Source organism: Polyodon spathula, chromosome 25, assembly GCF_017654505.1.
Source record: "Polyodon spathula isolate WHYD16114869_AA chromosome 25, ASM1765450v1, whole genome shotgun sequence".
NCBI classification, from domain to species: domain Eukaryota; kingdom Metazoa; phylum Chordata; class Actinopteri; order Acipenseriformes; family Polyodontidae; genus Polyodon; species Polyodon spathula.
Genome location: NC_054558.1, coordinates 14,654,293 through 14,677,705, shown reverse-complemented (window position 1 = coordinate 14,677,705; position 23,413 = coordinate 14,654,293). Strand labels below are relative to the sequence as shown.

The 23,413-nt window shown below is 42.6% G+C and overlaps 1 protein-coding gene and 1 pseudogene across 1 annotated transcript; both read left to right on the top strand.

Moving 5' to 3' along the window:
- The first annotated feature begins 136 nt into the window (after positions 1 to 136).
- Positions 137 to 10,715, top strand: LOC121300233 (annotated as a pseudogene).
- Positions 10,716 to 16,785: 6,070 nt separating this feature from the next.
- LOC121300230 (zona pellucida sperm-binding protein 3-like) lies at positions 16,786 to 20,485 on the top strand (the record flags this gene model as incomplete). Its single annotated transcript, XM_041228728.1, has 9 exons — positions 16,786 to 17,031; positions 17,478 to 17,584; positions 17,993 to 18,084; positions 18,259 to 18,439; positions 18,870 to 18,978; positions 19,178 to 19,269; positions 19,504 to 19,589; positions 19,842 to 19,955; positions 20,277 to 20,485. Coding segments are annotated over 9 exons (1,236 nt in total), but the record flags the coding sequence as incomplete, so codon positions are not given.
- Between the last annotated feature and the right edge of the window lie 2,928 nt (positions 20,486 to 23,413).

The window sequence follows — 23,413 nt, the reverse complement described above, 5'->3', positions numbered from 1 at the left end:
CTTCTGTTATTTAGCATTAATTATAGTAAGTGAAAATTACTTCTAAAGCTGGGCTATCAATCCAGCATCCCTGGTCACTTTTTGGGGGTGGTAACATTATCTAATAGCATCTGACATTAACTTGTGCTCAAATAAAATGGTGCTCTTCAACAGTGATCCCTTGGCAAAGTCTGCACAGGACTTCTTCAACACTACCTTTGGTAGTTCTATGCAGGTAGAGATGTTGCTGGACCTGTGTTGAATTGCTGTCACTTCCAACTCTGCTTCTTGCTCTTTAATATTGCAAATACTGTTAAATTCCTTCTCTTGACCCCTTGTATGCAATGTATCCTACTCCTCTCTTTTAATCTTGTAACTGAATGGAGGTATGTAACTTATCTAGTGTCTTCTGGGCCATATAGACATACCTACAGGGGATTTAACGAGGACTGTAAAATCAACACCAAGCAATTTAAAACTAGTCTGTCTATCCAATATACTAAAAATGTTCAAGAGCAATTCCAAATAAATGGTCTTTTTAGGGACAAAAACAAACTCCAAGAGCAGTAATTGCTGAAACAAATGTTCTAAGACCAAGGGTTCTGTGTGAAAACCCCAATCATTGCTTGAAGCTCAAACTCCTGTCATGTATCGCAGAACATTGACCTGCAACACATCTGACTTTGCTTACCAAGCAAAGGTGGTTAAACTGTGAGTGTGTCTGTGCAATTCAATTGAACCTGGAACTATGTTATTCAGCCTCAAATAACACTCCTCTGTGATCAAGCTCTACATTCCTGTTTATTGCACTAATTTATCCAGGGTTTTGTTTCTGTTTTCCACCTAGGTGGGAAGTTAATAGAATTTGAAAAATCCTGCATTTATATTTGAAAATAAACAGGGTTGATTTCTGAGTTTCAATTTCTCTAATTCTTTGAGACTCCTAGAATTGGGAGAGATCCCTACATGGTACAGGATACTCCTTGGTGGATGGATCCCTATCTATTAAAATTGGGGCTTGAGCTTAACTAGAAGGGCTGGAGGCAGAAAGGTATCTTCAGTAGACATGATTGATTTCTCTGCTCCCCTTTGAGACAGTTTTGTTGTATAGCAAATCCATAGTGTTGCTGCATTGGGCAGCTACACATTTCTGGTTGGATGCCCATGTTGGTAATGTGTTAGCAGCTCCCTTTTCACTATTGGCTGAAACCATGGATTGCGCACAGTGCCATAGTATTACATTGGTTTCAAAGCCTGCCTCTTAAAGTTTCAACCTCTTCACAAACTGACAGATTTTTGCTTCCAGTTATTTTCAATAGTATTGGTTCAAATGAGACCGGAGTGGACATGGATTCTTTGAACAATTTCGGTATGTTCAGCTTCATCAAATGTAATCGGTATTAGAATTGAACAGAAAGAACAATATTACATTGCTTATATTTAGTGGGAAAATTGCACAAGTGGGCCTACAGTACACATGACTTGATACTGAAGATATAAATAAGCATGTGGCAATGGAAAAGTTGATTTCTCCAAATACACCCTATTGCAGTTCTACTAAAGGGAAACAGCTTCCGTAGTCGCAAATCCCCACCTGCCACCACATAGACATTTTACATTAATTTCAGATATTTTAAACCAATTTTCAGTTTTTTTACTTTAAATGTGTCAGACCCAATATTTTTATTTTATTTTAGAGGAGTGTGGCAGGGCAGAGACCTGTCTGTAAATTATAATATTGTTGTGTGGTGGGTGGCAGGAATGGGGTTAATGTCCTATCCCTGCCAAAATACACGTGAGAATATGGCTGGAGCTGGAAAGTTTTGTTACGCTGTGTTTTGGAGAATATTCAGTGAAGGCGCTGAACAGTTAGAATATAAGAACGTAAGAAGTTCTGTTTAAGACTTTTGTTTTGACCCTTGAGCTGGTTATTTTCGTTTCTGATTACTGTGTTTGTGACTTGTGTTTGTTATTTTGCTTTGTGAGCAGTGTTTGGTTCAGCTTTTTGATTTACTTTTGTTTATTAAACAGCGCAGCAGCGCTTTAACTGCAGTTTTACTGTCTCAGAGTCTCTGTCCACCCAGCTATCCTGTCACATATGGTGTCAGGGGTGGGCTAGCACCCCTAGAGACTCGGAGTGGGACTGTAGTTTAAATAAATAAATAAATAAATATTTTTGAATATGGAGCTGGCCCAGGAGGACGCAGATGACAGCTGGGAGTTTTTTTTTTAAAGAGACTTGCGGAAGAGTTGTGCCCCGGCTGTGGGGAATATGGGCACACGGTGGTCATCTGCCCCACGCAGTACGAGGAGGAGGAGCTGTCGTTGCCGTCCCAAGAGCCGGAAGGGGAGGAGCCGTCGCTGCTGTCCCAAGAGACGGAGGGAGAGGAGCTACAGTCCTGTGAGCTGGAGAGGGAGGAACGGGAGGCCCAACCCCCAGATTTTTTTTGGGGGGAACAAGGGTGTGAAGCTGGTGCTGCACAGCAGCCCCTTTATTTACTGTTGAAGGGAGCCCTGCTGTCGGAGGAGCCGACAGTGCCACTTGCCCTACCCCTGCTGTCGGAGGAGCCGGCAGCAACCTCAGCTCCAGCCCTACTGCTAGAGGAAAACAGGTTTTTATACCTGCCTCCACCGGCCGACAGTGAGGAGGAAGTCTGGTCTCTGCCACCCTGGCCAGAGGTTCCTGCACTGTTGGCCACGCTTGCACCGCCCAGGGATGCCACATTTGGATCACCTGGGGTTGCCTGCTGCTCTGCAGCGCCTGGGGCTGCTGGTGTCTCCTTTTTGTCTCCTAGGGTTGCTGAAGGTCCTGCTTTGCCTGGGGTTGCCTTCTGCTCCGCAGCGCCTGGGGAGCCATCGGTTACAGGGTACGAAGGAGAAGTGGAGCACACGCTGCAGTCTTCCTGGCCAGGGGCTCCCCTCCTGAGTTCGCCTCCCGAGGGTCCGCTGCCGCCGTTTGCTGGGGTCACTGCAGTCTTTGCTTTGCTTGGGGTCGCTGCCAGCCCTTCATGGCAGCAGGGAATACTGTGGCTGGAGCTGCACAAAGGGGAGCTACCAGCTACGAAGAAGGGGGGGGGAGGTGAGGAGACCACCTCCACCACAGCCCCGACCACCACCCCTGTGCCATAACCTGGCACCCGGGGATTGGTTCCCTCAACCTGGGCTCCCAGACACCCAGGCTGCATGTCTGGACCTCTGGTCGTTGGGCCTGACTCCCAGGTCGCGGCACAACCAGGACCAGGAGGTCGCCTGGTCTCCTGCTCCGCTCCCCCTTGTTCCCCAGACGTCGCTCCACAATCGCCTGGGCTCACACCTCTGCCTGGGGCTCCAGCCAACTGCTCTCCTGCCAGCGCTCCTGAGGCCCCATCCACTACGCCTGGGTCCCCTGTCGCCAGGTCTCGGTCCCGCCAGGAAGGTGCCGGACTATGGACTAACCCTCCCTCAAGGATGGGAGAGGAAAGACAATAGGGGACTTGAGGGAGGGTGGATGGCTTTCAAAAGGGGGGGGGTGGCCGTTGGGCCATGTGTGCTGCGCACAAGGGGGGGGGGGGTAAATGTGGCAGGGCAAGGCCCTGTCTGTAAATTATAATATTGTTGTGTGGTGATTTGGTGGTGGTTGGCAGGGATGGGGTTAATTTCCTATCCCTGCCAAAATACATGTGAGAATGTGACTGGAGCTAATTGAATAATTGATAATTAGGCTCCAGCCACATTCTATAAAAGAGGAGAAAATCCTTTGTTTGGAGGAGGGAATTTGGGAGTGAAAGTTTTGTTACTCTGTGTTTTGAAGAAGATTCAATGAAGGCGCTTAACAGTTAGAACATAAGAAGTTCTGTTTAAAACTTTTGTTTTGGCCCTTGAGATGGTTATTTTCATTTCTGATTACTGTGTTTGTTACTTGTTTTTGTTAAACCTTTTATTTTGCTTTGTGAGCAGTGTTTGGTTCAACTTTTTGATTTACTTGTGTTTATTAAACAGCACAGCAGTGCTTTAACTGCAGTTTTACTGTCTCCGAGTCTCTGTCCACCCAGCTATCCTGTTACAAGGAGCAATAACTATGTTTAACTGAACACATTTATAAATATGTATACAATAATTATACTATGTAAAGAATTAGACAGTATATCCAGATTATGAATAAAAACAGCTGTTCTGAATATTAACATACACATGCCATTCATATTAACCACATATTGTCTATTTTATTTCTCATAGATCACGCCCACAAGATAGTGTAGGGTGTTCCTCATGCATTTTCTTTTTTATAATATGCACGTTATTAGACAAGACCGACAATTACACACAATAAATACCACTGGTGTATATGTTACACTCAGTCAGGATTCGCACAATCACCGAGAATAAAAAATAACCGTTTTGCGATTTGAGAATTTACAAATTATCCGAGAAAGAAATGAATGGTTAATTCGATCTTTGAGCAAATTATGTTGCTCAAATTGCGAAATGGAAAATGCCAAAAAAGCAAAGAGCGAAACACAAAAAGGGAGACAGCTGCTTTGGTATGCGAGTAAAGCGATTTAATCAGATTACGACATGTGCTTTGAGAAAATGTACAGTTCAGAGACAGATTTTGAAGATGCTGCTCAATCTGTGAACAGCAATTCATTGCGGGGTGCTAAAAATGAACATCAAGTGAAATACAAACTTTTCAATAAAAATATATATATTTTATTGAATAAACGGGAAATCTGTAAATTATTTATGAGAGTCACGTCATTGATTTATTATTTAAGTATATATTGTAGCGATCTGGACTATCTGTGTTATGTGTTACATGGTTTTGTGTCGCTGTTCTGTGTTTTGTCAATGTCCTGAGTACCTGTGGTGTGCTTTGATGGAGTTGGTTGGGGAGCGTGATCGAGTCGTGGTCAAAATGTTCTTGTGAATGTTGTCCAGTAACGTTTCTTGTTATGTCTAAATGTTTTCTCGGGGTTTTGGGGTGTAAAGGGACAGCTTGCTGACAAAATCTTAGATCTCTTAACTAGATTTAAGATTTAGCTAATGATTTCCATGTTAAAACTTCATGCTGATTTGAACTCAGCTCTCGCCAAGATAAGCACCAACTAAGACGTAGCTTTACAGTAAACTAAAGTGATCCATCTGCATCTCCATCCATTTGCGTTTCTTTCCATCTGATGATGTAGATATCCTTCTGCCTGGTGTTGATGGCTCCAGGGATCAGCTTATTTTGCCTCCCCAGGGCATCAGCACACACAACGGCTGCGATGCTGGCTCCGGGGATCAACCACAGTGCGGTCTCCCCAGCATGACAACCGGGACGATGGTATGAGGGGGATCTAAAGGACACAGTTCGTGTGGGAGAAGTTAGACAACAAGCAGTGGAAGGGTTGAAGAGCATAGACAAATGTCAACACACGTTTGTCTAATCATTGTTTTTTAAGCGAAAGTAAAAAGAAAAGCATGTTTATTAAACGTTTAATATTCTCATAAATCATAGAACGCTGTGAACTACCACTTTTTAGAAAACAGGGAATACAGACCCGATCAGCGCCAGATAGTGCTGCGCCTGTGGAATAAAGACTTACACTGCTTGAAGAAAACCTTCTTAAATGTTTTTATTTTAGATGAGGACCATTTTGGTAACTTAACATTTCCAAAAGAAACCACATTGAGAGCACTGCGCTACTGAGCACCATTTTAAAACGCTGTTTTAATTGTTTAGATAATAATTGTTTCGTTAAAAAAAAAAAAAAAAATCACAATTTAGATTCAGGACCAAACAAATAAAAAAAAAACAAAAAAAAAAAAAAAAAAAAAAAAAAAACAAAACAAAAAAAAAAAAAAAAAAACAACATTTGCTGTGGCATTTATAATTGTGCTGCACGCCTTTGCGCGCGCACAGAAGCACTTGTAAGAAATGAAGCCTTGAATCCTCAAAATATGTTCATGAACTTTGCATTTTCTTAAAGCATATTCAGCAATTTAATTATATCGCTTTACTCAAAGACCGAAGAAGCTGTCGTCTCTTCTTTTCTGTTTCTATCTTTGCTTGTTTGATATTTTCCATTTCGCAATTTGACCAAAATAAGTTGCCCAAAGACCAAAATAACCTTGCATTTCGTTCTTTGATAATAAATGCTCAAATTGCGAAATGTTATTTTTGTCGGGGACTGACCGAATCGTGACTGTAACATATTCATACAGAAGCAGCTATGAGAAGGTAACAAATGAACGTTTTCTTTACATTAAATATTGCTTAATCGTAGGCTCTAGGGTTTTTTCTTTTCTTTTTCTTTATTTTTATTATTTTTTTTTTTAACATCACTTAGTCCCTTGTCCCTGTGGATTGCAACTACTGTAGAATGTATAATCATATTGTAGCGATCTCGGTTAACGCAGGCAGGCGCATCACACAGGTAAATAATTGCGCTGTATAAGTTAAATTTGAACTCACGCATAGCCGGTGCAACGAAACCTGGAGTGTTAGCAAGGCAATAAGGTCTGTCCAATTTTTAATTGATGTTAACTGTTGGGTATTTTTTTCTCTGGAATGTGTGTGATATACGCAGGCGCCCGCGCAATGGCACAACTCGATACACCTGTGTCAGTGGTCCACTCAGTGTTAATTGCCAAAGAAGTCTAATTAATGTCGCTAGAAAAGCACCTGGACGGTAGTATTTGGTAGGTAACTGTTGGTTTTGAAGATGGTGTCGTTGTGGAGATGTGTGGTGCTTGCGCTTTGTTGTGTACCATTTGCTGCATCGCAGGAAGGTAATGTGGGCTACTCGGGGGGTTAGTGTGTTTTGTGCCTTATGTTTTGGTAGCACTGACTGTACCGGTGCATGATGTTGGTGTGTTAACAGACTCGTTTTACTGATATCCAGACAGTGATGTCCTCTTGTGCAACACTTAGTAGAGCGTACTTGGTAATTTTTAAAGGTAATTCATAGTTACAAAATTAATTCTTGAATTCCGTAATACCTAAAATAAAGGAGTTGCGTGTTCCGCTTTATTCTGAACCCGTTTCCCCTGTAGCTGTGAGTACAGCCTGTGGGGTGGACTCGGTGGCTGTGAGGGTGTTGTTGGATTACTTTCGACCGGCGTTGCCTCTGGACCCGAGTGGCCTCCTGCTGGGAACCTGCCCTCCATCCAGCAGCAGCGCCGGTAATAACATGGTGGTGTTTCAGTACGGCCTGCTGGACTGCCGCTTTATGCGCATGGTAAGTGGCTTCTAACGGCTTGCGTGTTATGTTCACGTAAGCTTTCGAGCTCAAATTGCACCGCACCCCCCTTAAATGTACATGTTTTTGTAAATATATGCGTTGTACTCGGAAGCTTTTTGTCTTGTAGTGTTTATACGATATTGGTTATGGTTGAAACAAATACATAAAAATGTATATTTAACAATGTCTGATGCTGGGATGCGCTACACGACCAAGCAATGCAAACGTTGTATTGGCATCTGTATGACTGGAATATTTGCTTTTTTTAAATATATAAAAATAAACTAAATGCATTGCCTTGGCTTTATGCTGTTGACATGCAGTGTGCTGTGACCCCAGTCTTGTAAAGGTTAACTGATGGAGCTGTGCCTTACCCTTGAACTGCACGCAGTGTTTTAAATCTGTCTTTAAATGGTGACATTTACCAATGCCTTCCCCAGGTTACTGCCAACCTTACCAGTTACATGAATGTGCTGACCTACAAGCCCACCCAGGGTGGCTTCTACCAGACTCCCTTCAATCAGGCTATTGTGTGCACCTATACCAGGTGAGTGTTTGGACTTGGCTTAAACATGCTGTAAGGAGGTGTTCAAAGCCTCTGGGCTGTTCATCCAAGCATCGTCATGCATCCTGTCTGACACTTGACTTAACAGTATCTAATTTGTGGAATTTTTTCATTTTAACTAAATTTTCAAAGTCAATGAATACTTTGTCAGTTTATGTACTTTTTGTGGCGTTGATTTAGTGGGCAGTTACTTTAAACCCAGTTTATGGCACTGAATACAGTGGTCTCTGAAAATCAAGTCATTTACTGCATTAGGATATCTGGACCAGTTAACTTATTGTGATGGCAGCAAGAGTAAATTTCCATTAACTAATACCAATAAATGGCTTCTCCAGTTCAGTGTCTACTTCTGAATGCAAACTGTCCTGATGTGTTGCTGTTCTAACCAAAGCTTTCTATCCATGTCTTCTCCAGACCTGCTGGCTGGACTCCTCCAGTGTATAACCCTGCACTTGGGGATGCCTCTGGGTTTGGGAAGCTGGAGTTTAGCATGGGGATTATGAATGGTGCGTTTGCTGTCCTGCAGCATACACTTAACCTATTGGTTTAGGTGTCCAGTGCCCCCACCCCCTTAACCTGGCAGGGATGGTAGCCTGTGGTGCTTGGGTCACTTCCTCCAGTCAAGTAGAAAATGTTATGGCTAATTCCTCTGGTGCTGCTCTGTCCTAGCTCATGAGATTTGGATGGGTTGCTGTTCTCATGCTCCTCTCCTTTCTGTCTCAGATGACTTCTCAGCCCCACGCACCTCCAGTCTATTCTTCCTGGGGTCCCCCATCAACATTGCAGCTGCAGTGAAGCAGCAATTCCACATGCCGCTGATGGTCTACATGGAAGCGTGTGTTGCTGCAAGCACTCCAGAGCTGAGCCCTTCAAGCCAGACCTACCCGCTCATCACCAACCATGGGTAGATGCTTGCTGCAAGCTGTAGTAAAGACATGACATGTGTTTAGCCCTTGGAAGCGCAATAGTTGTGCTTGGTTTTAGGAAGGGGTGTTGACCGGTCAGCTTTGAATATGGCAAAAGCTCAGCTGGATTAATAAAACTGGCCATTCTGGGAAGGCTTAGCTGGGCTGGTTCTTTAGCTAGTTTGTAATTGGTGACTACAAAATCTTAATATTGGTAATATGTCCATGATTGGTAACCAGTTAACCTTAGCTTTCCACTAGTGCACCTGACACCATGGATTAGAATGCAATTTGTAGAGTGTCTCACTGGAACACGGGAGGTCTTGCTGACTTCCTTCCAGTGGTTGTCTGCAGTCCTTGCACGTGCCTCCACCTGCTCAGTGCTCTTTCTCCTTGCAGATGCTTTGTAGATGGACAGACTGGTAACTCCAGGTTTCTGCCCCGAGTCCAGACCTCCGAGATCCGTCTGGTTGTCCAGGCTTTCAAGTTTACACAACGGAATACAGATGTGAGTATCTGGGTTAACTTGCTTTTGTATTGGAGGGTTCAGGCAGCTAGTTAACAATTCTTTCCCTGGTGAATATCTGATGCTGTGCTCTAGGTGTGTAATTTTAAAATTAAATTTAGTTTCTAGAGCAATATTAATTGGCATGCCACCGGAAGCAAGTGATCGGTGGGAGTTGCTTTTTCAAATGCATTTTCCTAGGTCTACATCCATTGCCGGTTACTGGCCTGGGACCCTGCCCAGCTCAATGACCCCACCAAGAAAGCCTGTTCATTCAACCAGAGAACCAGGAGGTAAGGACTGGAGGCTGCTGAGGCTGTTCTCTGTACAAGGGGAGTGAGGTCCAGTGACCCAGTACTTGTTTCTTAATCTGCACAATCAGTTCTGTGCCTCCTTACAATTGAGGAGATTTATTGAAATCCCGTTAACTGGGGGGGGGACCGGACCCGACCAATTCTACTACTCCTTTTGAATAGAAGTCTATTGCAGTGCCCTTGGGTTCAGTGTCTTGCTCTTGTTCCAGCTGGGAGCTCCTGGATAACCCTGGTCGGAGCTCTGTGTGCAGCTGCTGTACCTCCAACTGCAGTCTGAGGAAGAGGAGGGACACGGGTACTAATTTCTCTCTATTGAGCTTGTACATAATTTTTGTAAGGTATAATTTCACCTATTCTACAAGGGTGAGTGACTAAAATGGGATGGTAACCAAAGGGTGCAAGGCCTCTTACCAAAGAACCATCCCCCCCCCCCCCAGACTGGCCACTGGCTGTCTTGTTGGTGCTCTGCTCAATGGCCTGTTGGCATCAAAGTTGTTTGGCTTCTCTTGGGTAGTTTCAGCCAGCATCCTCTTGGCCTGCCTGTTGTGGCTGTTACTGCATTGCTGTAAAGCATCAGGGCCTGTTTCTAACCAGGCTCCCTTTCTCCTGAGCAGCTGAGGAGGGGCTGAGACACACTGCAGTGCTTGGACCCCTGAGGATCCTTCCTGAAGAGCTGTCTGCTGGAAGCCAGGAATTCTACCAGAGGAGCCCTGCTCTGTCACTGGAGGGTGAGTTCAGCCTGCAGGCTCCAATCCAGTGTACATTTGGCTTGCATGGTGTTGACCTTTTACAGTACAGATTCCCTTGCAGTTGTGTTTCCTTCACCTGAATTGTATGTTTTCTACTAAAACATTCAAGCTTATGGCATATAACCATAACTTCGCCCTAGGAAGCTGACTAAACTAATATTTTCTAGTATTGGAACAAAGGCACTTTCTGCTCTCCCATGCCAAAGTGTGATTCTCTGCAGGTCCTAAAGTAACAGACCTTCATTGAAACTGCTCCTGGGCACTGTGCAGTGGTTGCATTGGCAGTCCTTTCTGTTCCTAACTCCTTCCTCCTGCTCTCTCCTCCCCCAGAGCCCCAACAGGCTCTGGCCTGGCTGCCTGTCCTGGCTGCTCCCCTGCTGCTTATGGCTCTCCTGGGATCTCTGGCTATGTGCATGTGGCATCGTCGCCGACTCTGCTCCACGTCCAGCAGTGAGCTTCTCATTCCTGCCCCCACTGAAATGCACACAGCAGTTGGTGCTGTTTCCAGCAGCACTACAGCACAGCAATTCTGATTTCTGAAATGTTGTAAAATAAAAATGACTACATAAAGAACCTCCTCCTGGTCTGTCTGAATTCTGCCACAGAGTAAAATTTAAAAACCTGAGGGGATTTAGGTTTCCAGGGCATCAAATGTCTTTCTGACAACTTTACTTTCTTTCCTTAACAGGCTTGGTACAGGGCTTCTGTTATTTAGCATTAATTATAGTAAGTGAAAATTACTTCTAAAGCTGGGCTATCAATCCAGCATCCCTGGTCACTTTTTGGGGGTGGTAACATTATCTAATAACATCTGACATTAACTTGTGCTCAAATAAAATGGTGCTCTTCAACAGTGATCCCTTGGCAAAGTCTGCACAGGACTTCTTCAACACTACCTTTGGTAGTTCTATGCAGGTAGAGATGTTGCTGGACCTGTGTTGAATTGCTGTCACTTCCAACTCTGCTTCTTGCTCTTTAATATTGCAAATACTGTTAAATTCCTTCTCTTGACCCCTTGTATGCAATGTATCCTACTCCTCTCTTTTAATCTTGTAACTGAATGGAGGTATGTAACTTATCTAGTGTTTTCTGGGCCATATAGACATACCTACAGGGGATTTAACGAGGACTGTAAAATCAACACCAAGCAATTTAAAACTAGTCTGTCTATCCAATATACTAAATGTTCAAGAGCAATTCCAAATAAATAGTCTTTTTTAGGGACAAAAACAAACTCCAAGAGTAGTAATTGCTGAAACAAATGTTCTAGGACCAAGGGTTCTGTATGGAAACCCCGATCATTGCTTGAAGCTCAAACTCCTGTCGTGGAACATCTGCCTGCAAGACTTCAGATATTTACCACGCAAAGGTGGTTAAACTTATTTGAGTGTTTGTGTAATTCAATTGAACCTGGAATTGTGCTATTCAGCCTGAATTAGCACTCCTCTGTGATCAAGCTCCCCAGTCCCTGTTTATTGCATTAATTTATCCAGGGTTTTGTTTATGCTTTCCACCTAGGCATCATAGTATTACCTTGGTTTCAAAGCCTGCCTCTTAAAGTTTCAACCTCTTCACAAATTGACAGATTTTTGCTTTGTTATTTTCAAGTGTTGGCTCAAATGAGACCGGAGTGGAGATGGATTCTTTAAACAATTTCAGTATGTTCAGCTTCATCAAATGTAATCGGTATTAGAATTGAACAGAATACAACAATGTTATATTGTTTATATAATCAGTGGGGAAAATTGCACAAGTGGACCTACACTACCCAGGATTTGATACCAAAGATATAAATAAGCATGTGCCAATGGAAAAGTTGATTTCTGCAAATACACCCTATTGCAGTTCTACTAAAGGGAAACAGCTTCGATAGTCACAAATCCCCACCTGCCACCATGTAGATGTTTCAGATTACTGTGTTTGTTACTTGTTTTTGTTAAACCTTTTATTTTGCTCTGTGAGCAGTGTTTGGTTCAACTTTTTGATTTACTTGTGTTTATTAAACAGCACAGCAGTGCTTTAACTGCAGTTTTTCTGTCTCCGAGTCTCTGTCCACCCAGGTCTCCTGTCACAAGGAGCAATAACTATGTTTAACTGAACACATTTATAAATATGTATACAATAATTATACTATGTAAAGAATTAGACAGTATATCCAGATTATGAATAAAAACAGCTGTTCTGAATATTAACATACACATGCTATTTATATTAACCACATAGTCTGTTTTTTTTTTAATTATTATTTCTCATCAGTCACACCCACAAGATAGTGTAGGGTTTTCCTCATGCATTTCCTTTTTATAATATGCACGTTATTAGACAAGACCGACAATTACACACAATAAATACCACTGGTGTATATGTTACACTCAGGATTCACAGTTACCGAGAATAAAAAAAATAACTTTTGCAATTTGAGAATTTACAAATTATCCGAGAAAGAAATGAATGGTTAACTCGATCTTTGAGCAAATTATGTTGCTCAAATTGCAAAATGGAAAATGCCAAAAAAAGCAAAGAGTGAAACACAGAGAGACAGCTTCTTTGGTATGCGAGTAAAGTGATTTAATCAGATTGCGACATGTGCTTTGAGAAAATGTACAGTTCAGAGACAGATTTTGAAGATGCTGCTCAATCTGTGAACAGCAATCATTGCGGGGTGCTAAAAATGAACATCATGCAAAATATACACTTCAATAATATTTTTTTATTGAATAAACGGGAAATCTGTAAATATTTGAGTCACGTCATCGATTTATTATTTAAGTATATATTGTAGTGATCTGGACTATCTGTGTTGTCTTCCATTTTTTGTCAATGTCGAGTGTGACACCCCCGAAATAAATAGCCAGACTACGCCACATTTGTTTAAAGAAAATAAGGAATTCTGTTCCATTATAATTACCTTCTACTTTAATTGGCACAGGTTCGAATCAACAAAGGGGAACAGCAACTAGCCCACACAAAGGAGCACAGACGAGAAGTAATATGCAATTCTTTATTAAAAACAGCTTCTATTCAAAACTTGGCATTAGTATTAGCACATCTCATTACTAACAATGAAAGTCAAAGTAGCACAGTAAAATAATGTGCATGGTCAGTCCTTATTCAATATTGCACTTGCCCTGGCTGGATTGTCAGTAGGGGACGTGGTTCCAGGCTCCTGCCACCCCAGATTTCAAAACTGCTCAATTATCCCTTTCCCCAACAGGGGGCACCACTCCACCACTGAGTCCAAGCCAACAGACTAATAACACTGAGCCTTCCCCAGAGTCAAGAGTGGAGAAAAAACATTTTAATTTGCAACAGAGCAGGGCCTCCACTCTCAATCTAAAATTGGATATTGCACACGACACAGGTTTCCTGATAAAAATAAAGCAAAGGCTCAGTGCACTTCAGGACATTTCAATTCATCTGCTAATTTATACAACAAATTAAAATGGTATAGTAAAACCAAAGAGATCACTTAATAGAATTGCCAATTAAAATTAATCACAAACACATATCTATAACCATATATCAATACACATATCTATAAACACACAGTATAATCTAGTAGCAGATATAACCTAGCAACAGATAGTCTAGCAGCATTATATAGCTTTAGCAGCAGATACAATTTAGCAGCATTGTCTAGTGTAGCAGCCAAGTGTAATCTAACAGCATTTGTAGCAATAAAATATAGTTCTGGCTGTAATGTAAGGCAGGGAACAGGGAAAAGATTCAGTTAATAAGTTATAATAAAAAGTAACAATAGCTCAATGAGAAGATGCGTGACTCTACTGCAGTTTAAGCATAATGCACCACAACAAGACACTTAGCTGGTGGATAACGACCCACAACTCCCAGTCCAGCGTATTGGGTAGCTCTCTCTCTCAAAATGCTCGTGCTTTTTACTTCTCTCCAGTCAACGCCGTTCAGCTGGTCGTCTTCAGCTCCTCACGTCCCGATTTCTCTTTAGTCTCCTTCCCAGTACACCAAGTGTCCCGTACTGCTGTCAACAACATCCCAAATTCCTCACATCCTGGTCCCGTGCATCTACCTGCAACACTCCGATCTCCTTGCTTTCTTTAGTCTTGTATCTGTTTTGTTCTTCCGCGTTCTGCTTTCTCCTTATCTTGTTTCTGCCTATCTTTCTTTTTTTTTTCGTTCCACCTTGTTCTAACTTCGTTTTCTCAGTTTGTTTTCTGACGTAGTTTTCTGAACTGCGTATCCCGATTCCCTTTTTTCCTGTATTTTCCGTTTTTCCTTACTTTATAGTGCACAGCTGATTACATTTTTGTCCACACCTGCGATCCAAACAGTGATTTCAAGCGGTAGACACCGGTGGCGTTGCCATAGGAACAGGTAAAAATCACAACAATATAATTCAATAAATCACATACACCTTTGTCACCCGTGACACCGGAGTACCTGTGCATGTGAACGACTGCACCTGTGGTGTGCTTTGGATGGAGTTGGTTGGGGAGCGTGATCGAGTCGTGGTCAAAGTGTGCTTGTGAATGTTGTCCAATAACGTTTCTTGTTATGTCCAAATGTTTTCGCGGGGTTCTGGGGTGTAAAGGGACAGCTTGCTAACAAAATCTTAAATCTCTTAACTAGATCTAAGATTTAGCTAATGATTTCCAATACATGAGAGTAAATGTTAAAACTTCATGCTGATTTGAACTCAGTTCTCGTCAAGATAAGCACCAACTAAGACGTAGCTTTACAGTAAACTAATGTGATCCATCTGCAGCTCCATCCATTTGCGTTTCTTTCCAGCTGTTGATGTAGATATCCTTCTGCCTGGTGTTGATGGCTCCAGGGATCAGCTTATTTTGCCTCCCCAGGGCATCAGCACACACAACGGCTGCGATGCTGGCTCCGGGGATCAACCACAGTGCGGTCTCCCCAGCATGACAACCGGGACGATGGTATGAGGGGGATCTAAAGGACACAGTTCATGTGGGAGATGTTAGACAACTAGCAGTGGAAGGGTTGAAGAGCATAGACAAATGTCAACACACGTTTGTGCAATCACTGTTTTTTAAGCGAAAGTAAAAAGAAAAGCATGCTTATTAAACGTTTAATATTCTCATAAATCATAGAACGCTGTGAACTACCACTTTTTAGAAAACAGGGAATACAGACCCGATCAGCGCCAGATAGTGCTGCGCCTGTGGAATAAAGACTTACACTGCTTGAAGAAAACCTTCTTAAATGTTTTTATTTTAGATGAGGACCATTTTGGTAACTTAACATTTTCAAAAGAAACCACATTGAGAGCACTGCGCTACTGAACCTAATTTTAAAACGCTGTTTTAATTGTTTAAATAATAATTGTTTAGAGCTCATTAAAAAAAAAAAAAAAAAAAAAAAAAAAAAAAATCACAATTTAGATTTAGGACCAAACAAATCACGTTGTCATACAAAAAAACAAAAAAACAACAACATTTGCTGTGGCATTTATAATTACGCTGCACGCATTTGCTCGCGCACAGAAGCACTTCTTTGTTTGACAAAACTTAGTGCACTTGCTAGAAATGAAGCCTTGAATCCTCAAAATTTGTTCATGAACTTTGCATTTCCTCAAAGCATATTCACCAATTTCATTAGATCGCTTTACTCAAAGACCGAAGAAGCTGCCACTTCTTTTCTGTTTCTATCTTTGCTTGTTCCATTTCGCAATTTGACCAAAATAAGTTACCCAAAGACCGAAATAACATTGCATTTCGTTCTTAGATAATAAATGCTCAAATTGCGAAATGTTATTTTTGTCGAGGACTGACCGAATCGTGACTGTAACATTTTCATACAGAAGCAGCTATGAGGATGTAACAAATGAACGTTTTCTTTACATTAAATATTGCTTAATCGTAGGCTCTAGGGTTTTTTCTTTTCTTTTTATTTATTTTTATTATTTTTTTTTAACATCACTTAGTCCCTTGTCCCTGTGGATTGCAACTACTGTTGAATGTATAATCATATTGTAGCGATCTCGGTTAACGCAGGCAGGCGCATCACACAGGTAAATAATTGCGCTGTATAACCAAGTTAAATTTGAACTCACGCATAGCCGGTGCAACGAAACCTGGAGTGTTAGCAAGGCAATAAGGTCTGTCCAATTTTTAATTGATGTTAACTGTTGGGTATTTTTTTTCTCTGGAATGTGTGTGATATACGCAGGCGCCCGCGCAATGGCACAACTCGATACACCTGTGTCAGTGGTCCACTCAGTGTTAATTGCCAAAGAAGTCTAATTAATGTCGCTAGAAAAGCACCTGGACGGTAGTATTTGGCAGGTAACTGTTGGTTTTGAAGATGGTGTCGTTGTGGAAATGTGTGGTTCTTGTGCTTTGTTGTGTACCATTTGCTGCACCACAGGAAGGTAATGTGGGCTACTCGTGGGGTTAGTGTGTTTTGTGCCTTATGTTTTGGTAGCATTGACTGTATCGGTGCATGATGTTGGTGTGTTAACAGACTCGTTTTACTGATATCCAGACAGTGATGTTCTTTTGTGCAACACTTAATCGTGCGTACTTTTAAAGGTTGTTCATAGTTATAAAATTAAACCTTGAATTACGTGTCACCGAAAGTGGTTGCGTGTTCCGCTTTATTCTGGACCCGTTTCCCCTGTAGCTGTGAGTACAGCCTGCGGCGTGGACTCGGTGGCTGTGAGGGTGTTGTTGGATTACTTTCGACCGGCATTGCCTCTGGACCCGAGTGGCCTCCTGCTGGGAACCTGCCCTCCATCCAGCAGCAGCGCCGGTAATAACATGGTGGTGTTTCAGTACGGCCTGCTGGACTGCCGCTTTATGCGCATGGTAAGTAGCTTCTAACGGCTGTGTTCGTGTCACACAAGAAGCCTATAAACTGAAACTTCACTGCACACTATTAAACTGTACACGCTTGTATAAATATATGCATTGTGCTTGGAAGCTTTTTGTTCTGTAGTGTCTATATAATTTTGGGTGTTGTATGTAACAGATACATACAAATGTATGTTTAACAATGTTTTCTATGCTGCGATGCGCTAAACTACCAAGCAACACAAACGTTGTATTGTCATCTGTATGACTCGAGTATCTGTATTTTTTAAATATATAAAAGCGAACATAATGCATTGTCTTGGCTTTATGCTGTTGACATGCAGTGTGCTGTGACCCCAGTCTTGTAAAGGTTAACTGATGGAGCTGTGCCTTACCCTTGAACTGCACGCAGTGTTTTAAATCTGTCTTTAAATGGTGACATTTACCAATGCCTTCCCCAGGTTACTGCCAACCTTACCAGTTACATGAATGTGCTGACCTACAAGCCCACCCAGGGTGGCTTCTACCAGACTCCCTTCAATCAGGCTATTGTGTGCACCTATACCAGGTGAGTGGTCTTAGCTTAAACATGCTGTAAGGATGTGTTCAAAGCCTCTGGGCTGTTCATTCAAGCATCCTGTCTGATACTTAATAGAATCTAATTTGTGGAGTTTTTTTCATTGAGAATTAAGATTACAAAGTCAATGAATTGTCAGTTTAGTTTATTGTGGAATTTTTTTTATGGGCGGTTACTTTAAACCCAGTTTATGGCACTGAATACAGTGGTCTCTGAAAATCAAGTCATTTACTGCATTAGGATTTCTGGACCAGTTAACTTATTGTGATGGCAGCAAGAGTAAATTTCCATTAACTAATACCAATAAATGGCTTCTCCAGTTCAGTGTCTACTTCTGAATGCAAACTGTCCTGATGTGTTGCTGTTCTAACCAAAGCTTTCTATCCATGTCTTCTCCAGACCTGCTGGCTGGACTCCTCCAGTGTATAACCCTGCACTCGGGGATGCCTCTGGGTTTGGGAAGCTGGAGTTTAGCATGGGGATTATGAATGGTGAGTTTGCTGTCCTGCAGTGTACACTTGATCTATTGGTTTAGGTCTGTGGTGCTTGGGTCACTTCCTCCAGTCAAGTAGAAAATGTTTTGGCTAATTCCTCTGGTGCTGCTCTGTCCTAGCTCATGAGATTTGGATGGGTTGCTGTTCTCATGCTCCTCTCCTTTGTCTCAGATGACTTCTCAGCCCCACGCACCTCCAGTCTATTCTTCCTGGGGTCCCCCATCTTCATTGCAGCTGCAGTGAAGCAGCAATTCCACATGCCGCTGATGGTCTACATGGAAGCGTGTGTTGCTGCAAGCACTCCAGAGCTGAGCCCTTCAAGCCAGACCTACCCGCTCATCACCAACCATGGGTAGATGCTTGCTGCAAGCTGTAGTGAATACATTATGTATTTATCCCTTAGAGGCACAAGTCATGCTTGGATTTAGGAAGGGGTGTTGAATGGTCAGCTTTGTGAATATGGCAGCAGCTCAGCTGGATTAAACTGGCCATGCTGGGAAGGCAAATTGTAGCTTAGATGGGCTAGTTCTTTTAGGTTGCAATTGGTTTGCAGACTCCTAATTGGCGGCAGTTTGACTACAAAATATTAATATTGGTAATATGTCCATGATAGTTAACTAGTTAAGGTTAACTTTCCACTAGTGCACCTGACACAAAGGGTTGGGATGTAATTTGTACAGCAAGTCTCGCTGGAACACGGGAGGTTTTGCTGACTTCCTTCCAGTGGTTGTCTGCAGTCCTTGCACGTGCCTCCACCTGCTCAGTGCTCTTTCTCCTTGCAGATGCTTTGTAGATGGACAGACTGGTAACTCCAGGTTTCTGCCCCGAGTCCAGACCTCCGAGATCCGTCTGGTTGTCCAGGCTTTCAAGTTTACACAACGGAATACAGATGTGAGTATCTGGGTTAACTTGCTTTTGTATTGGAGGGTTCAGGCAGCTAGTTAACAATTCTTTCCCTGGTGAATATCTGATGCTGTGCTCTAGGTGTGTAATTTCAAATACAATTCGGAGGTTGTAGAGCAATATTAATTGGAATGCCACCTGAAGCAAATGATCAGTGGGAGTTGCTTCATCTCAAATGTTTTCCTAGGTCTACATCCATTGCTGGCTACTGGCCTGGGACCCTGCCCAGCTCGGTGACCCCACCAAGAAAGCCTGTTCATTCAACCAGAGAACCAGGAGGTAAGGACTGGAGGCTGCTCTCTGTACAAGGGGAGTGCAGGGCTGTGAGGTCTAGTGACCCAGGACTCGTTTCTTAATCCGCACAGTCGGCTCTGTGCCTCCTTACAGTTGTAGGGAGAATAATTGAAATGCCAGTAATTGGGTGGCAGGGCACGGACCAACTTCATTCTACTGCTGCTTAGAGTAGTAGTCTATTGCAGTGCCCTTGGGTTCAGTGTCTTGCTCTTGTTCCAGCTGGGAGCTCCTGGATAACCCTGGTCGGAGCTCTGTGTGCAGCTGCTGTACCTCCAACTGCAGTCTGAGGAAGAGGAGGGACACAGGTACTAAGTTTTCTCTATATAGAAATTGTACAGGTCTTTGTATGGTTTTAAATCTTTCCCCCCCACCCAAAACAGACTGGCCACTGGCTGTCTTGTTGGTGCTCTGCTCAATGGCCTGTTGGCATCAAAGTTGTTTGGCTTCTCTTGGGTAGTTTCAGCCAGCATCCTCTTGGCCTGCCTGTTGTGGCTGTTACTGCATTGCTGTAAAGCATCAGGGCCTGTTTCTAACCAGGCTCCCTTTCTCCTGAGCAGCTGAGGAGGGGCTGAGACACACTGCAGTGCTTGGACCCCTGAGGATCCTTCCTGAAGAGCTGTCTGCTGGAAGCGAGGAATTTTACCTGAGGAGCCCTGCTCTGTCACTGGAGGGTGAGTTCAGCCTGCAGGCTCCAATCCAGTGTAGACTTTCATTTTTACAGTACAGATTCCCTTGCAGTTGTGTTTCCTTCACCTGAATTGTATAATTTCTGCTAAAACATTCAAGCTTATGGCATAACCATAACTTCGCCCTAGGAAGCTGAATAAACTAATATTTTCTAGTATTGGAACAAAGGCACTTTCTGCTCTCCCATGCCAAAGTGTGGTTCTCTGCAGGTCCTAAAGTAAGGCCCTCATTGAAACTGCTCCTGGGCACTGGAGTGGTTGCATTGGCAGCCCTTCCTGTTTCTAACCCCTTTTTCTTCTCCCCAGAGCCCCAGCAGGCTCTGGCCTGGCTGCCTGTCCTGGCTGCTCCCCTGCTGCTTATGGCTCTTCTGGGATCCCTGTCTCTGGCTATTATGTGCGTGTGGCATCGTCCCACACTCTGCTCCAAGTCCAACAGTGAGCTCCTCATTCCTGACCCCACTGAAATGCACACGGCAGTCGGCGTGGTTTCCAGCAGCTCACCGGCACAATTCTAATTTCTTGTATGTTGCAAAATAAAAATGGCTACATAAAGAACCTCTGGTCTGTCTGAATTCTGCCACGGAGTAAAATTTCTAAGCTGAGTATTTGGGTTTCCAGGGCATCAAATGTCTTTCTGACAATTTTACTTGCTTTAACAGGATTGGTACAGGGTTTCTATTTTTTTTTTTTTTAGCTTGGAAATTAAGTTTAGCATCAACTATAAGTGAAAATTACTTCTAAAGCTGGGGTAAGTTTGGCATATTAATCTGTATTGTACAGATGGCCACTAACTGACCAATCCAGTACACCTGGTTGCTATATTTTTTTGGGGGGTAACATTATGTAATGGCATCTGACATTAACTTGTGTTCAAATAAAATGGTGCTCTTCAACAGTGATCCCTTGGCAAAGTCTGTAGAGGACTTCTTGAACGCTACCTTTAGTAGTTCTGTGCAGCTAGAAATGTTGCTGGACCTGTTTTGAATTGCTGCAATGTCCAACTCTGCTTCTTACTAAATGTTGCAAAGACCATTATGAATTCCTTGTATAACCCCTTCTACTTGCATGTAACTTTTTATTTAGTCTTTTCTGGGCTAATATATGTAGGCAGACGTCTATCCGACTTAGTAAAATTGTTCAAGAGAAAGTCCAAACAAGTAGTTTTTTTTTTTTTGGGGGGACAAAATCCAAGAAGAAATAATTGCTGAAACAAATGTGCTGAGACCAAGGGTTCTGTGTGGGGAAAACCCCAATCATTGCTTGAAGCTCAAACTCCTGTTGTGTGTTGCGGAACATTGGGCTGCAAGACTTCTGACATCTATTACCAAGCAAAGGTGGATGAAAACTTAGTGTTTGTGCAATTCAGGCTGAATTAACACTCTTCTGTGATCAAGCTCCACATTCCCTGTTTATTGCACTAACTTACCCAGGGTTTTGTTTCTGTTTTCCACTTAGGTGGGAAGTTAATAGAATTTGATAAATCCTGCATTTATATTTGAAAATGAACATGGTTGATTTTTGAGTTTCAATTTCTCTAATTCTTTGAGAATCCCAGAATTTGGAGAGATCCCTAGGTGGTGCAGGATGGTCCTTTGTGGCTGGATCCCTATGTACTAAAATTGGGGCTTGAGCTGGATTAAAAGGGGCTGGAGGCAGGAAGGTATTTTCAGTAGACATGATGGATTTCACTGCTCCCCTTTGCGACAGTTTGGTTCTGCAGCAAATCCATAGTGTTGCTGCATTGGGCAGCTACTCGTTTCTTGTTGGACGCCAATGTTGGTAATGTGTTAGCAGCTCCCTTTTCACTATCCGCTGAAACCATGGATTGTGCACAGTGTCATAATATTACATTGGTTTCAAAGCCTGCCTCTTAAAGTTTCAACCTCTTCACAAACTGACAGATTTTTGCTTCCAATTATTTTCAATAGTGTTGGTTCAAATGAGACCGGAGTGGACATGGATTCTTTGAACAATTTCGGTATGTTCAGCTTCATCAAATGTAATCGGTATTAGAATTGAACAGAATAGAACAATATTATATTGTTTATATACTCAATGGGGAAAATTGCACAAGTGGGCCTACAATACACAGGATTTGATACAGAAGAAATAAATAAGCATGCGGCAATGAAAAAGTTGATTTCTGCAAATACACCCTATTGCAGTTCTACTAAAGGGAAACAGCTTCCATAGTCACAGATCCCCACCTGCCACATCATATACATTTTACATGAATTTCAGATTTTTTAAAACATAATTATTTTCAGTTTTTTTACTTTAAATGTGTTAGACCCAATATTTTTATTTTATTTTAGAGGAGCAATAGCAATATGTTTAAGTGAACACATTTATAAATATGTATACAATAATTTTACAATATAAAGAATTAGACAGTATATCCAGATTACAAATAAAAATGTTAGGTTATTACTATAACCCTGGTTCCCTGAAAGAGAATGACAACCATTACCGAATGGGAAGAGCCTCTCTGACCGTCAAGCTGAGCAAATATACAAAAGGTGCTTGTGGCAGAGCACAGCTCTGCCCTTTAGAAATTGGCAGGGATGGGGTTAAATTCCCCTACTTGCCTAGGTTCATTGTGTTCAGGTGGCTGGGGTTGATTAGTTGATTAGCTTAATTAACGATCAATCAGCGCCCAGCCACCTGACATAAAAGGAGGCCTCTGCTTCCCATTGAGAGGAGGGAGCTGAGGAAGCAGGTTGGTGTTTGTGGTTTTTTGAAATTTTTTAAATCTAGTGAAGGCACTGCCCAGCCTGGAAACCTTTATTTTTGTGAGTTTTGCTTTATTTGTGTTTAAATATATTTTATTTTGCCCTTGTGCACTTTTATTTTGTGTTAATTTATAATAAAAACATTATTTTTTTGAACTGCAGTCTGTCTCTGGGCCTCTATCCACTCGCCAGCCTGTCACACTGCGCTCTCTGGGCCCTGCTGTGAGGGGGAAGTCCCGCCCACCTCCTGCTGAAGAGGGACGTCTCACAGTAGCACATTGCCATTTTCTTTCGAAATCAGAGGTCAGCTGGGGACACGACCTCGAAGGGTAATAACCTAATGTTCCCTTTCAATTCAAATGACAACCATTACAGAATAGGAAAGCTGTACCGGAGCTGTCGTGGCTCCAGGTTACCGACAGTACAGCCCCCCTGCGATAGCAACAGAGCCAACATGACACCTAAGGGCATGCTGCCTGCAGAACTCTAGAGCTCAGAGAGGGTTTCATTTGGTTTGTCACATCAAGGCGGTAAAAACACACAAATGTCTGACTACCTGTCCATGTAGCAGCATTGCATAATTCATCTAAGGAGGTGCCATGAAGGAAAGCCCAACGATTTGCCTGGCCGCTGGTAGAATGGGCCGTAATGCCCCCCAGTAACAGGGAGTCCGTCTGTTCATACACCAAGCGTATCACATCTGTCACCCAG